Source organism: Parasteatoda tepidariorum, chromosome 6 (genome assembly GCF_982258835.1).
Source record: "Parasteatoda tepidariorum strain Cologne lab strain chromosome 6, Ptep-v5.0, whole genome shotgun sequence".
Lineage (NCBI taxonomy): Eukaryota > Metazoa > Arthropoda > Arachnida > Araneae > Theridiidae > Parasteatoda > Parasteatoda tepidariorum.
The window spans coordinates 115,980,024-115,997,794 of NC_141760.1; the positions used below are offsets into that span (position 1 = coordinate 115,980,024).

Here is a 17,771-nt window from a genome sequence, read left to right on the forward strand (position 1 = left end):
TAACACCGCGTAAGAAAGTGCACTTGAGCGAGAAATGGTGGCACTGGGGAGTGAATCACGTAAATTTTACTCGGCAGTTAAGGGGTTAAAACATTTATTAGCTATTCTTCTTTGTATTTCCTGTTGTTGGTTACAGAACCCAAGGACACTAAATTGTCAACAACCTCAAATTTATATTCTTCAATTTCTAAATGGGTGTCAGGAGAAGTAAAAAAAAATTAAAAATCCATATTTTTTAGGGGAAAAACATGATTCCAAAAATAAGATTTACTTGCACTTAATATTCTTATGCACCACTATAATAGTTTGTTCTTTTTTTCCTTTCTTTATTATTTTTCCATAAGCGGCAATTCTGGTATGCACTTGTTTTTCATGAGCATTTTTATTATGGTGTCTCTTTTCTCAGTAAATAAAATAATTTCGAATAGAAATTTTACAGAAATTTTGGCATTAAACTGATTAAAACAGATATTAATTAAGTAGCAATAAAAATAATTCAAAAAACTAATTCCTGTTCCTCTTTTGAATTTATTATTTGCTTGCACGTTTTGTAAATTGTAAATTTTCTCAGAAAAATAAAGTAGGCATTAAAAAAAAAACATATTTTTTCTTCGTACTCATCAGAATTTTCTTTCACCTCGATCGGATAACCAATTCGAGTATCATCTAAATGGTGATGCTCTTATTGCAAGAAATAATTCAAATATAGATAAGAATTATAATGCATATTTGGATTAAATAATGTTAATTCTCATTATGAACTGTTAAAAAAAATTTTAAAAGAGAAATATTTTATACATAAAATAAGATCTAAAACAAACTTTATTAATAGCTTTCAACATAATTTTAACAAGCATATAACTCAAAACTTTAAATCTACACAGTGAAAGACTTACGGCACTGTTTTGTTTCTTCTTGCCAAAGGATCTTCATCAAATTGCTTGCTTGAAGGTGAAAATTCTGAAATTAAAGAAAAACAAATTAGAGGTGAACACACTAACTAATTTTCCTAATGGTTCATTCTTTGACAGCATTTCTAAATTATCGGGAACTTTCTGACATTTGCCTCAGCATAAAAATTGCGGCTAAATATTTTTATTATTTTATGGGATAGAAATCTTTGAAGGTGTCCCAAAGCAAGTAAGTACGGATTATCCACTTTTTATCCAAAATTGTGGCTAAATATTTTTATTATTTGAACAGAGAAAAACTAATAGAAAAAAAGCTAAAAAAAATAAAATGTTTTTTTAAATTATATCGGATTTTACATTTAAGAAGTCAAATCATCTGTAAAATCCACCTTCTAGTTTCAAGGAATAGAATTCTTTGAAAGGGGTCCCAAGATTCACCTTTCATTCCCACTTTAGCCATTCTTCTGACAAATGACAATTTGCAACAAAATTGCTACACATATAAGTTTTGAAAAAAAGCGAGCAAATACACCATTTTTTCTATCGAACAATCTTTTAAATGTTTGCCATCTCAGAATTATTTTTAAGATAATCAATTTTAAACTTTTGTGTTTGCCTCAGTATTTCATCAATTCTACCTTAAGTTATGCCAGTCTCGTATTCTCAAAGTTCATCGAAAGTTTTTTTTCTAATGAATCTGTGCAAAAAAAAAAGTTTTTATTGCACATGAATGAGAACTTAAGAAAAAAAAGAGAGTGCTTGTAAAGGCAGAATAAACGTCTCTTTAACAAGAATTTGTGTAACTTAACGAAAATTTAATTTTAAATTAGCGGAGGTAAGAGATAATTTTATTTGATTGATTGGTAAAAGTCTGTGAATTTAAGATATGCGTCTTGAGCTTTGCAAAATTACACGAATTGGCAGAAGAATCACATGCCTGAAATTCACTAATATGTTTGTCTCATGGTAAACAGGGTGCATAGCCAAATCTTTCAACAAAAAATAAGCACCTTTTAAGCACTCAAAAAATATTTTTAAGCACTATATACATTAACAAAATACAAAATAATTTTCAAAGATTTCACATGATCATGATAAAATGACTAGTTTTTGACAGAGAACTCTTTTTCTTGATTATATTAGCCATTATAAAAAGATCAAGAGATTTTTCGGTTCAATATCAGAGGGTGGAAAATGAAGCCTGAAATTGAGAATATCTTGCAAAATGCTGCAGAGTTGCACAAGAGAGTGCAATAATCTCACCTAAGGGAAAATTAAGCATCTTTCAAAAACACCCAATGAAAAAAAAAATCGAAAACAACATCCTTTAAGCACTTTTTAAAAATGCTACGCACCATAGTATAGCCCGCGAGGCAGACTTTTTTTAGGCTTTCGGCGATAAACTCTCTAGAACTAATGTCTTTCTGCAATATCCTTGTTACTATTTAAAGGTAATAAAAACGCTTTGTTCACAAAAACAAACAAAAAATTATTTTTTTAATTAAACATGTAATATTTCTTTCATTCTAATATTATGGGAAATATTCTCGCATTTTGTTGGGCGGGTGAAACACACTAATTATTTCCTTTATTGCATTTTGCAAATCATCATCACATTAAAAAAATAATTTAATATCATCTAAATCTGTAGCAGTAATGGACGAAAAACAGATGGATAACGAAATCCTTCGAATCGGACTCTTCAGAATGGGATGATTCAAATGCATGTTTCATTTTAAGATTTGATTGTCGTAATAAATAATATTGTATAACAAAAATATTGGATTTTAAAAACCATGTCAAAATCAAAAGCAATAACTGTTAAAAAAAAATCGATAGAATCATTGCCTTAAAAAAGTAAATGATCAAATGCACAATTCGAATTTCCCACATCGCCTGAAATATTTCGGGATATCTAAAAACCATGTAAAAATCAATGTCAGTAACTGCCAAAAAACAATCAAAATGGATTTACGGCATAAATTGAGCTCTTCAAAAAGTGATTATTTAAATGCGTGATGCAAATTTTGCGTGTAAATTTCTGCTGAAAAGCAAGTTGAAGTACTTCTCAAAAGAAAAATCTCTCTGTAAGAGCTCTGTTAAATCCTGTGACAATGTCGTAAGCAATTCTGCCATGGAGGGTATCGCTTAAGTATTGCTCATTCATGCATTGCACAATGTTAAAACTTTATTTTAGAAAATGCATGACTTGTATAGATTCTGCCTTTTGAATATTTTAGATTTTATTTCTGCAATAAGTAGTATTACCATCAATGCGGGGCAGCCTCTGCAGAGAAGGTTCTTCTTCATTTATCAAAGGAGCCCTCGCGTGTCCAGTCAGTAAAGGAGTGGCAGGTTGGTCTAACTGGCTCAAAGATATATCCATTATGGGTCCCCTATTACGACCTGACTGAAACCTAGAACTGAAAATACATGTTTCTATCAAACAAATTTAATTTTAATAAATATTTGTTTGCCTTAACTCATTTTTCAATAATTTTTTGAATATCAATACTAAATGTCATGAGATCAACTGGAAAACTTAATAAATTTTTATTTATTTCAAAAAATTTTAAAATGTAAAAACAATATAAATCTAAAATTTTGGGAGAGGGTATTAAGTAAAATATTTACAGAATACAACAAATAGATCAATTTAAATAACTACTTTGAGTAGAATTTTAAAAACAATGTTTGCAATAATCTCCTAGATTTCTTAATACGGTCCTTTAAAAGAGACCATGCACACTAATAGATTCCTTTAATGCATGCTATGTATTCATTAGTACTTTATTTACCATTTGCTGTTAATATACTAGTTGCAAATTATAAAGCAAATATATTACGTCATTACCAAGCACAGGTGTCAACTTGTACGCGCTTACAGAATTCAAATTAGCATCATTTTATGGTGTACATATACATTATTTAATTTTATATAGATATATAATACTAATAAAAATATACATAAATTTACTATTAATATACTTCATTACTTCTGCACTTCAACTACTAAACACATTTTACAATTGGGTTGGTTCAGTTGCTTTTCTGTTAAGAAGAGAAGATTTAATTTGTGAATAGCTAGGGGGAAAGATAAATTTTCTTTTTAAATTTCTTTTTACATTTTTTTATTTCGTTTTTCTATCAAGTTTGTACTTTATTTTATTTTATTAGAATCGTTTAAGGAGTGGAAACAAATCGTAGGAGAAGAAAAACTATCATAGATTAGTTGCAAAAAAAACTTTCATTACTCTAAAATAATTAAGGGGAAAACAACGTATTTAAAGCAAATTATTACAGAAATTCTCAAAAACAGTACTTTGTTTTTGAAGCTTAATCTTGCCAATGAAATCGTAATAATTATGGATAAATTGTAATACTTGGTCCCTCTGTATATATAATCATAGAGGTGCACATTTATATTGAAATCACAGAAAAACAAATATGACGCTAAATCATAATTTTTTAACAAGACCTCAGTTAACACGAAAAACATTGGTGCCAATAGTGAGGATTGGGCCACGCATATCATTGTTTTTATTAATTCAAATCAATTTATTAACACAATATTTAACAGATTGACACTACATTTGATTGATTGCACAGAAATATCTATCCCTGCTTTCCTAATTTCACCAAACGAAATTTTAAATACAGCTTACTTAGCATATGTTTTTAAAATACCTATGACCTTTTAATCTTACTGTTAAATCAGTGGGCCAAAATAAACAAGAATAGAAAAATAATAATAGTAATAATAAGCTTAATTAAAGGAAACTTTCTTAATTAATGATTCTTTCATTTAACTTAGCTAAAATCAAAAAAGAAAATTTCTAATTGTTAAAAAAAAAAATCTGCAGATGAACAAGGTAAGTGTGAATAAAATGTGCAACACAGTTTTAACACCCATTTTAAGGGGAGGGGATGTTGTACATCATGTTTAATGTTTTAAATGTATTTGAAAGCATCAATATTATCAACCTATTTTGTAGCACCAATACAAACATTTAAAATGAAATGTTTTATACATATGTATATTTGTCCACTATATTTACCTACCTAGATAAATTTTTTTCTTCGCCTCTATCTGCTGGTGTTGGAATTTTAGTTTCACCTAGAAATTAGAAGTTAACAAAATCAAATTATTAATAAACCAAACATTATGTATCAATGTTTACCAAGTCTGTAATATATACATAGCACAATAAATAAATATAAAAATTACAAAAAAAAATGAAGAAAATCATAAAGTTTCATTTTGTGTGCATAAGCTGCAAGTATGTAGAACTCATAATTTTGAACTTTATATATATTCTATGAAATACTATGAACAAATTGTAAATATTGATAACGTTGTCTTCTAATTTGTGAAATTCTGAGAAATAATTTGCTAATTCTACTCTTCATATACTTTAGAGGTGCTTCATAGCATAATGGGAAAATAGATGCAAAAACATTAAGGAGGGGGGGGGAATAAAAAGTATTAAAATATAGATCAAAAAACTAGATTCACTTTGCTTATATTGTAGAACAAATTAATGCATAATAGCGGGATCTTATAATTAAGAAATTTTTATGTCAATTAAGAGGCTCTTTTTATAATAGGTTGAATTGAACTTATTACAAAGCTACTTCAATTTTTTTAAAGCTGGAAATTTAAAGTAAGATTTTTCAGTAAATTTTAAGAAAGGCAGAAAACAATGAAAGAAAAGGATTTCAGAAATAAAAAATTTGGTTTAATTTGACCTTGTTTACAAAGGATTTTTTTTTTTTCATTTTAAAATTAATTTGATTTAGTTAATCTTTCATTTTAAATAAATGATACAGTGAAATTTATTACACTGGCCATCAGCAGTAAAGTTACAGAGGGGAATAAGTTATTCTTTTTCTATCATTTATTTGATCATGTTATTATACATGTTATACATATATTTCTCTGTATATTATCTACCAAAATAAATGTAAATTAAATAAAATCTTTTAAATTTGATTCTGAAATTTAATTAAACAAATACCTACTTCACATTTCTTATTAAATGAGATTAATGAATAAATTATAATTTGTTACATAAATTTAATAATATTTAATTGATTAGTTTTTGCAATAAATAAATTCTTAAAATATTAATGCAAACAAAAGAAAGTTCAATTAGAATATAATATCACCCATGACAGAATATATATATACAGAGGGTACAATATACATTGTATTTACTGCAACATTTTAAAATTCATTTCATTATACTTACAAACCAATTTGCTACAAAAAATAAACTCTTTTTGTTTTTAAAAGCAACAAAAGAATAAAATAGAATTGCTCAAGAAGCTTAGCTTACTATATAATTAGCCTAAAAAAATAATAGTCAACCTTTAGAGGGGTTAATACTATTTTACCCTTACAGTAAAATTCTATTTCATACATAATACATTATCATAGAAAACTTTGTAAAAAAGCTATTTATTTTTTTCGGTCAAGTTTAGAATAGAATAGAAGAATTAGAATAGAATAAAATAAAACAGAATAGAATAAATTTTTTTATATATAAATTTGACTTATTTAAGGTTTACATACAAGAAAGACAGATTATTAAGGTTTAGCATCTTTTTATTAAATTGTATAAATTCAGCTCTTTAGAAGAAAAAAGTCAACTAAGCAGAACAATTCAGAAAGGTGGCCAGTGTCAGTTTGACGGATTTCACTGCAATTACAATAATAATTTTTTTGGTGCTCTTCACATTATTGCATCGATATATTTTGCTTCAGCTATATTAATATAATATTAGAAAGCGCGATTTTTGTGGACATAATCGTGCGAGCTGATGAGATTCTTTTTGTTGTTAAATTTTCTTATTTCAATTGATTTTTGCTTTTTGTAATAATTTTTCAAGTTTTCTATAAAAAAATTTTAGTTTCCTTCCTTGTTTTCTTTTGCTTGATTAGATATATATATATATATACAACAAAATAAATAAATACAAGAAAACACGAAGAAAAACAATAAGTTTCATTTATTGCATATAAGCTGCAAGTAAACAGAACTCATTAGATAAGTTCAAAATAAAGATAAAACAAAGGAAAATTATAGACATATGAAAAAAGGGGGGGAAATAATAATGAAAAAAAATAACAAACAACTGATTTAAAAAAAAAAAAAAGGATGAAATTTTTTTAAAAAAAACGGAAAATAAAAGATATAAACTTTTCATCAGCCCACACGATTATATCCGCAAAAAAGAGTGCATTCTGATATTGTATCACTATAGCCAAAGCAAAATATATTAATACAATAGTGTGAGGAGCACTCAAAAACATTTTTTTTACAAAAATTACAACAAATAAAATAGAACACAATAAGAAAAAATAACACGTAAAAACATAAAATAAAATAAAAGAAAAAGAAAATACAGTATAAAACAAAATCTCTAAAGCGAGTAGCGAAATCAGATGTACTTACATGAACGGGAAATTTTTTTAGAATGATTTAAAAATATTTTCGCAACAAGATTGCCAGATTACAAAATATGAAAACAAAAGCGCAAATTGAGTGTAACTAGAGGAATTTAAAGTGCTGTTCTTACTGCATTGCTGAAGTATTATGTATATTAACAGATGAAGTATATAATACAGTATATAACATAATTTTATAAACCACAATTCTTAATAAACCACAGAATCTTTGTCGGTGTAAACAAAGAAATTTGCAATAAAGAAAATTCTATAACTGACATTTATTTGTTTAATTACTTGTTAAGAGTTGAAAATTCAAAAAGCTATGCAAACCAAAATTAATTTGTTTGTAATTACCTAGTTCTGCAGAAAATTTTTTAGTAAGTAATAAACACTTATTTGAATATTGTGTGTTAAAAAGATTTTCTACTGTGTATATATACACACACAATCAAACCCTGCTATAGTGAACATTGTTTACAGTGAACTCCCGAATATAGTGAACGAAATGTTCGCTCCCATGCCTTGCTACACATGCATAATGTGTTTATTTTGTGTTGTACAGTACAGAACCAGTTATCCGGAAATCAGAAAACCGGAAAACCAGAACGAAATTCGATACATTTTCCACCATTTTTAAAAAAATTAATTTTTTTCCTCATAAGACTTTAGGATTTTTCTTTCTTTTTTGAAAGATGTTTACCATACCATCATTTTAGAAATAATCATTACTGTATTACTTCATCGTTTTTTCTTCTTTTTAAGATTATTTCCAATTATATATTTTTTTTAGTTGGGTTTAACAATAAAAAAACGGCTTTTTGTAGCGATTCAGAAAACCGGAAAAATCAGTTATCCGGAATAGCGATGGTCCCGATCGTCCGGATAATCGGTTCCCTACTGTATCAATGTTATTATATAGTGAACTAAAAAAAGAGATGGAGATGAAGTTGGATATTATGAACTTTTTTCTGTCTTCGGCTGATTTATTTTCCTTTTTTTGTAATAATTTTGAAATTTCTACTTCAAAATAGGTACATATACCGATTTTTAAAACCATCTATAGCATGGAATGTAGCAACAAGCATTTTTTATTGTTCGCTTCATTATTGAACAGCATTATTGAATTGGTTCAGCACTTAAAAAAGTCGCAATCTTCCTGTATCTGGACAAATGCTTCAAGTCAAATCCTATGAATTTGCTAAGCGATTTGGTGAGACTAATTTTCAGTGCTGGAATGGCTGGTTAGACAGGTTTAAAAAGCGGAATAACATCGAGGAAAACTTATTGGAGAGTCAGGAAGTATCTGTATATCTGATGTTGAAGATTGCTCCTCAGCTAAAGATTACTAATTTTTTTGTACGCAAGACAAAGAGTGATGAAAAATAAAAGTTAACACATTTTTTGTTACTACATATTATTTTTGTATTTCATTTTATTGGTCATTTATTTAAATAATGTGAAATAAAAGGGGAGAGTTTGGAACTATTAGTTAAAATTGTTTGCAGTACGGATATAGCAAAGTGAACTGAAATTTCAGTCTCTTAAAGGTTCACTATAGCGGAGTTTGACTGTATATATATATACACACACATATAATCAAGCAATTCTAAATGGTTGGCAGCTTATTAAAAGTTTCTGAAAAAGAAATAAATTTTCCATAGTTTAAATTTAAAATGGAAAACATACCATTGCTTTGGATTTGCTTTCCATCCGTAGATTGCCTCTCTAAAATGAGTTGCAGTTTCTCTTTTGTGTTTTCAATTATTTTTTTGGCCTCTTTAAGAGTCATGCAGTCTGTGCTGTTATTATTGATCTATTAAGAGAAATAATAGTCAGTATTGTGCATAACAAATGTGAAATATACAGTAAAAAAGCACATTATCAGGTTGACACAATCTACATAACTATGTTAAAATACACAATGTCTGACAGGTATTTTAAAGCTTGCTTTCAGCAGGGATGAAAGTACCAGTTAGCAAAAAAAGCTGAATTCTACATAAATGCAATCAAACATTTTGAAATTAATAAACGTATGGAGCTTAAAAAGCTTTGAAAAAAGTTGAATTCAGAGTAAAAGCTGAAAACTTTCATGCCTGTTTCAGACACAATAAAAGGGAATGCTCAGCATTTCAGGTGAAATTTAAAAAGGCAATACATCCAAGGAACACTGTTTCTGTGGGACAATCGTAAAAGGACTTTACATTACTTTTTCTAAATAATAAATAAATGCCTTTGCATGGGACAAGCAAATAAAGTAAATGTCAGGACAAGAAATAAGAAGATTTCTACCAAAGAAATATTGAACCGCCTTTTGATAGAAGTGAAGAAATGTTTCACACTGGAAGAGATGAGAGATTTTTCTATTATAGGGTTATATGGATTGTTTTTTATTTTATTTTATAACCAGCCAGGGGTGATTGTGAAACAAAGTGAAAAACCCTGAAAATTTTAAGCGCAAAAAATCGACATCAATTTATATACCGTAAACCGGGGCGAGTCTACCCATTTTAGTTTTATTTAATTTTAACTACTTTAAATTGCAAATAAAAAAATTTTTATTGACGGAGGACTTAGTTCAGACTCTAAGGAAGATGGCGCTGTAGTAGTTTGATCCGGTTTTGGTCTTTTGGCGTCCTTTGGTGTCTTTTTAACCGACCTGTTCAAACGTCTTTTGAGAGATTTGTATTGAAAATCAGCAAACTTTTAGTTGGTGCTCCATAAGTATATTATTATTATTACTATTTTTACTTTGGTTAAGTGATAAACTTATCTAAGACTAAGATTACATTAATTTTATATGAAAAAAAAAACAAAAAGAATGTAAATTTTGCTGTTGTAAACAAAAAGCCTGAATTCGCGGGGCGAGTCTACCCATTCGTATTTAGTTTTAATGAAGCATAATAATATAATTTAGAACTTTGTTTATATTAAAATTAAGTCATTTTAAATGAATTTGAGTATATTATTTTAATTCTGCATTGATAAATTTATCATTAATAAGAAAATTTATAGGTTAAATATAAATGTAATATAAAATATGTTTATTTTACCTATTTTTTCAATTTTTATATTACAAAATTAACTTTTTTTATTTAATGCAAGTTAAATAAATTATTATTTATTATTACAGATGGTTCGAAATTATATTCATACAAAATTTTTCATGATTCCCAATTTTGAATTTCGATTTTGTTAATAATCTTTAATTATTATTATTTATTAATTATTTAATTGTAAATTTATATTAATTTTAATTTATTTTCATCAACAATAATGAGAGAAAAAAATTTTTTATTTATAATGTTAATGATTATAAAAACAAAACTGTGATCAAAATGTGATAATCGATCAAATACTCAATTTGTGTTATTTTATGAATAAAAAAAATGGAATATATAATAAAGTTATGAATTTTACTTCATAAATATCCTATATAGTAACTAAAATAACAATTTAATAGTAAAATTTGATTATTTACAATGTTGACATTCCTTTTAGTAGAATGGGTAGATTCGCCCCTACGAGAGATTTGTCAGCAGTTTTATAAAAATATACAGTAACAGCGTAACTGTTAATATTTTCTAAAATCGATTTCACAGCTTTAAAGAGGGATAAATAGCGATTCCGAAACACCTATTAAAAGCCTTTTTTCTTTAATATTTACAAAAGTTTGACCACTTGAAAGTTGACAAACTGAAAAAATGGGTAGGCTCGCCTCGGTTTATGGTACCATGCATGTTTCATATTTAACAAATTTCTTTTAATAAAATTTATAATTAAATTTCCTATCAATGATGAATATTACACCTATTAATAAAAGTTTACCTCATTTTTATAATTTATTATATTTTGCTAATTTATTTATTTTTAAACAGTTATATTAAAAATTGCTTGTCCAGTTCTCTTTTCCTTTTCTGCTGTACTCTGTAGTTCCTAACATTTGTTATATCTTATTTTTGAATAGAGAAAAAAAAAGTAGATTTAAGGAATCAAGAATGATTTTTAAAAAAAATAATTGCGTTGTGAGAACATTTAACTTTAACTAACAAAATTTATCAGATATAACAAGTAGAAGTAATTTAAGTTAATTTAAAACTATTAGCACATTTAAATTTACAGCAATAATAATCTTGGTGATCTGGAAGATAAAAGCAAATTAAATTTTAAGGATTCACATCCAACAGCATAATTAATCCAGACTAAATATTTTTATTCAAAGAACTTAATCATAATTCAAATAAGTTTACAATTTAAAAATGAGTTGCTTCACTGCTACATAACTTACATTTTAGTTCGACAGGTTATTTAAAAATAATCATTTCTCTTTAGTTACGTCATACCAAAATTATACAACAATAAAAAAAAATTACGGGCACATAAAAATATATAAAAAAAAAAAGGTAAAGGACTTATCCTAGAAGCGCGCGTGGCCGGCCACCCCGCATCCTTCCACAGATCACGTTTTGATCTCAGTCGTCAGCAGCAGGGAATACCTAAAATCGAACTGCCGCTCTTTCCTCCCGCTCATGTATTCCTCCGCACCGAAGGGTGGCGCTACTCTCGCTTTGACTATTCACACCTGTGAACGAATCCACTCTCAAGCAGGGGTGAAGGAAGGAATATTGGAAGGTGTTGAATGATAGGGGTGTAAGTGAAAATCAGATGTGGTTGTTGATTAAGGTAAAAAAATATAGATTAAAAAAAATGAGATTATTTAAATTAAAACGCGGTGCCCAAAAAGAATTAAATAAAATTGTGCCCATAAATAACTAACAAAAATAACTTAAACATACCATCATAACATTCCATCCCGGTAAGGAAAAAAAAAAAATTCAAAGAATTTTTTTTTTTTTTTTTGATTATTACTTATTTGAACTAAACCTAAACATAAATGATTCAATGGAATATCATGACGGTGTGTATTTGAGAATCGAGTTGTTTAAAGGTCTAAAAGTTACAGGGGCATCTTCGGTTCCTTGAACCAATCAACACAGTTCAACATAATTCAAAGCTTCACAATAGACTTTCTGCAGTAAGTCCAGAGGAAAGATTTTGTTGCTCGTGATGTGTATTCTTGTGTGTGTTAGGAGTTTTTCCTTCAGAAGCCTCCCATCGGTATACTCTGTCTTTTATCACATTCCATGTCTTAGCTAGCTGATCACATGGCACTTTTCGATACATGTACTCTCACTTCAATAGTACTCTCACTTGGATAGAACTCTCATTCATGACTGTCACTTTTCGACACGATATAACGTAGCAGAAAATCATCCACCGACCAGGAACGGCAAAGGGCCCTTTTGCTGCCCCAGGCAGTAACGTTTCTTGCGTAGTAACCATCGTTGCTTATGGAGTGTACGTTGCTTATGGAGACTAACGTGATTTTAGTTCTGTTTCTCTGATGAGACATTTTGTACTTCCAAACACACACTTTGAACACAGTGAAATGTCCAACAGTTACATATTGTTAAATACGCTTAACAGTCTATTTAGTTGAAACGTCTTAGCAGGTAATGTCCAACAGTTACATATTGTTAAATACGCTTAACAGTCTATTTAGTTGAAACGTCTTAGCAGGTAATGTCCAACAGTTACATATTGTTAAATACGCTTAACAGTCTATTTAGTTGAAACGTTTTAGCAGGTAATTATAAATCCATAGTTGCACTTCCTACCATCTATATCCCCAAACAACTCAATTCTCAAAATCACAAAAACATTGAAAAATTTAAATGACCAAAAAGAAATTTATAATTTACTCTCTTGCCAAGGATTTTAGAAAAAAAAACTTATACAATTCATGTCAAAATTGATCATAACTTTTGTGAGTTTCACTCACAGAATAAAAACTTGGCAAAATATCCTTAGATATATTTGCGACGATAATACATTGAAAACATACATAAAATTTTATATAGAAGTTAGAAATATCATAGAAATATAAAAACAAAGTCACATTTACTTTCTATGTCTGAGATTATAGTTATGGGTGTTATTTCTATTAGTTGTCGTTTTATTAGAATTATCAGTGTCTTGTTTGTTTGCATTTGTATCACAAAGGTTAGGGAATACAATTTTCTCTGGTATTTTCGCTAAGCAATCTACGTGCACCATCTGTGTCCTATTGGTGTCACAAACATCCTCAATTTCAAAATTTACAGGTGATCTTTGACTTTTAACCCTAAACGGACCTTTATTGGGCTTAGCAAATTTTTTTGTTAACCCTTGTGACAGTTGAGGAGTGTACACATATACAATATCGCCCACCTGGATATCCTTTATTTTGCTGATTTTGTCCCGCCTTTTTTCTTGTTTGGAAGCAGACAGCTCTAAGCTTTCTTTGGCACATTGAAATGAATTTTTCAACCTTAGTGACAAATCATATGCATATTCATGGTGGTCAGCATAAGTAAATTTCGCATCATTGGTTAAGATATCCTTAGGAAGTTCTATTTCACGACCATACAGTAAGGATGCTGGGGAATAGCCTGTAGAAGAATGGATAGCACTACGATGAGCCATTAGGGCGAAAGGTAAGTGTCTATCCCAGTCATTATGTGTTTTATTGACAAGGTGGCTGAGTGAATTAATTAGCGTCCCATTTAAGCGCTCGACTACACCATCACTCTGTGGGTGGTAGCTGGTAGTGGAATGTTTTTTAATGCCTAGATAGTCATATACCTGAACTATTGCCTTCGATAAAAAGCTGGATCCACGATCGGAAATGATTTTAGATGGGACACCATGACGAGAAATAAATTCTTCCAAACTACGTGCCACTGTGTCAGATTTTATATCGGAAGTCGCAAATGCTTCCGGGTAACGGGTGAAATAATCACTCATTACTAAGATAAATCTATTGCCCGAGTAAGTTGTAGGGAGAGGGCCTAAAGCATCGATTGCTATACATTCTATAGGTTTAGTTGTAACTGGTATTCTCTGCAAAGGGGCTAACCTGTTAGGTTTGTGGGCTTTTTTTCCAATACAAGAATTGCAAGTTTTTACATGGTTCAAAATATGTTTGTACATTTGGGGCCAATAAAAGGACGATTTTACTCGTTTCAAGGTTTTTGTAAATCCCTGGTGAGCAGTAGTGGGTGAATTATGACATAAATTTAACACTTCTGTTACTAAGGTTAAGGGAAGAACTAATTTATCAATGCTTTGACTTTTTCCATTTTTAGGGGTACAACATAGGGTATCATCTTTAAGGAAGTAAATTACTGGCATCTCTGACAAAATATTACTACCAGTTTCTATTAATTTAAGAATTTTAATACAATGTGGATCTTGTTTTTGATGGATCTTCAATCTTTCTAACAATGCTGGGGAAAATTGAGTGCTAACAATATTATTAGTATTTTCTACATATCGAGATAAGTAATCTGCGGTCAGATTGGATTTTCCTGGTTTGTGAATAATTTTATAGTCAAACTGTTGTAAGGTCATCACCCACCTCGCAATTCTAGATGTAGGGTCTTTTACATTTAAAGCGTAGGACAAACTAGCTTGGTCACAGTATACCGTGAAATGTTTTCCATATAAATACTGTTTAAAATGGGTAACACCAAAAACGACACCTAACATCTCTTTCTCAACTGTCGAATAGTTTATTTCGGGATTTTTAAGTTTCCTACTGGCATATGCGACGGGATGGAAAAATTGATGTTCATCTTCTTGACACAGAACGGCGCCTAACGCATATTTAGATGCGTCAGTAAATATTGTAAATGGTTTCTGGAAATTTGGCAAACTTAAACAAGGCTGTTGTGTTAAAACAGTTTTTAATTTATCAAACGCGGATTGTGTTTCCGGAGTCCACTGAAATTTACAATTCTTTTTAGTTAGTTTAGTTAATGGCAATGCAATTTTTGCATAGTTTTCTATGAATCTGCGGTAAAAACCGGTAACTCCAATGAAGGACCTAACCTGATCAGAGTTTTTGGGAGTTTTAAATTTTTCTACTGCACTAATATTGTCTTTATCAGGAAAAACTTTACCTTCGGTTACTAAGAAGCCTAAATATTTTATTTTTGTTTTTAGAAATGAGCACTTTGACGGCTTTAGTTTCAATTTGTGCTGGCGAAGGCGTTCAAAGACTAGTTGCAATTTATTGTAATGTTCTTCTTCAGTTTTCGAGGCTATTATAATGTCATCCAAATATACGGCTATTTGTAAGGGTTTTAAACCTGATAAAATTAAAGACATTAATCGTTGGAAGCTGTTTGGGGAGTTTTTTAACCCAAAGGGTACCCTATTCCATTCGTAGAGACCGTGCTCGGTGGCAAAAGCGGTCTTATATCTGTCACTAGGATGAATCTTCATTTGAAAAAACCCACTGCATAAATCTAATGAGCTAAATAACGTGGCGTCAGCCAGATTATCCACCAAATCAGTAATGCAGGGTATGGGAAACGAATCGGGTAAGGTTTTTAAATTTAATTTCCTGAAATCGGTGCATAAGCGGTATGATTGATCTTTTTTCTTCACTAAAACCACGGGGGCTGCATATGGTGAATCACTTGGGCTAATTATACCAATATCAAGCAATTCATTAATTTGTCTATCGAGTTCTTGTTTTAGATGGTGTGGTACTTTATAGTGACGTTGCCTGACAGGAATGTCATCCGACAAATCAACTTTGTGTAACAGCGTTTCACATCCCTCTGATAAATCTGTGACCGAGTGAGCAAAAATATCCTTGTAAACTTTTAAAAATTCCAACAATCTATCCCTTTGTTCAGTATCTAAATGATCAAGCTGAAAATTTCCACCCCAACACTCAAAATCCTCTCCAAGTTGAGCTGTGTCAATGCTGTTACATTTTTCTTTATTTGATACAAACAAACATTCCATTTTAACAAGAGACGCGTTTTTATTAATATGGATAGGGGTTTCACCTACATTCATGACATTTATAAATAGTTTATCAGAAGCCAAGGAAACAGTCCTTGCAATTAAAAGATTGTCTATATTTTTGTTGGGCAAAAGAAGTATTTGTTCAGTATGTTTAATTAATTTGTTTTTAGAACGAACAGGAACTGCTAACTGCGAGAAAGGGGGTACAATTATTTTCTTATTTGCATAAAAAGGAATTCCCTCCTCTGACTTGCAAGCATTACAGGTATCATTAGAATTTGCATACATTAGATTCACATTAAGCTCATCATTTTTCAAAATTTTGTTTTTACAATCTAATATCAGTTTATTTTTATTTAAATAGGGAAAACCCAATATCATATCATAATCTCTAGAAAGTTTAGGTAGGACAAAAAAATCTGCCGAAAATCTACTAGTATCGATTTTGAAACTCAAATTTATTGATTTGTTTATGCTTACACGACCTCCATTGAAATTCTGTACCTCCACTCTACAATTCTTTTGTTTACTAGTCAAACTTAATTCGTCTAAAATGTGTTCGGAGATTAAATTTACAGTAGATCCAGTGTCTAAGAGAGCAAAATAATTTAAATTTTTAATATTTACTCCTATAATGGGAAGGTTTTTATAATTGTTAAGGCTGGGGACAAACTCTGGGCTTTCAACCGAAAGTGTACTCCTTTTTATATCTTGATTTAAATTCTGATAATCTTTAAACACCACATCGGGGATACCAACAGAGACAGGTGGTGCAGCGGTCTCTCCCCCAATTAGTTTAACCTTTTATTCTTTTTAAAACAATTATCCAATGAATGTCCGCTACGGTTACACAAGTTACAAAATGGAATTCGGCAATATTTAGCTATGTGGCCTAATTTGTTACACTTAAAGCATTTTTTCTTTGACTGAGCCTGAAGATGATTATTAACATTTCGCGTCCTGTGTGAATTTTCTTTATTTGAATGAATGCTCTGTGCATTTAGTTGAATTTGCATATCATTTAATTTTACAGTAAGCTGTTCAATTTTATCAGTAAGACTATCTATTTTGTTATCTGATTTTTCTCCTGCTTTAGCTTGTATAGTAGCTGCTAGCTCTAGCGGTTCAATAACCTTAAAATTTTCTTCGAATGTTAGTGCATGCTTCTTAAATTCATTATAGCTGTTTAAAGCTGTTGAGGCAATTCCTCTCAGTAACTCCACCCTCAGACCCTGTTTAGCAGCTGACAACAAGAGTTGTTGTCGATAATCCTCAAATTCAGTACTATTATTATTCGGTACACAGTTGTATGATATACCTTCTAAGCGGCTAAAAAATTGCCTGGCATTTTCGCACGGCAGTTGATATGCCTGTGTAAGTTTAGTGATATTTGAAGCCATGTTTGACTTCGTCTCAAACCTATCCCTTAAAGAATTAACTATTAAATCAAAATCTTTCGCTTGTTTTAAATTTCGTTGTGTGTTTATAAACTCTTGTGCTTCGCCAGTGAGGCGTAAAGATAGTGCTAAAATTTTATCATTTGCATC

At 29.8% G+C, this 17,771-nt stretch overlaps 1 protein-coding gene across 5 annotated transcripts in view; it reads right to left on the reverse strand.

Annotated features, from left to right (window-relative positions):
- The window catches only part of LOC107447528 (tight junction protein 1), a 137,204-nt gene that overhangs the window by 47,211 nt on the left and 72,222 nt on the right, over positions 1–17,771 (reverse strand). For all 5 annotated transcript variants that reach the window (XM_087166516.1, XM_087166515.1, XM_087166517.1 and 2 more), the window contains 4 exons: positions 9,052–9,178; positions 4,974–5,028; positions 3,180–3,334; positions 897–960 (listed from right to left, as the gene is read on the reverse strand). In XM_087166516.1, the coding sequence (XP_087022642.1) occupies positions 897–960; positions 3,180–3,334; positions 4,974–5,028; positions 9,052–9,178 (401 nt within the window). The remainder of the gene's footprint in view (positions 1–896; positions 961–3,179; positions 3,335–4,973; positions 5,029–9,051; positions 9,179–17,771) is intronic.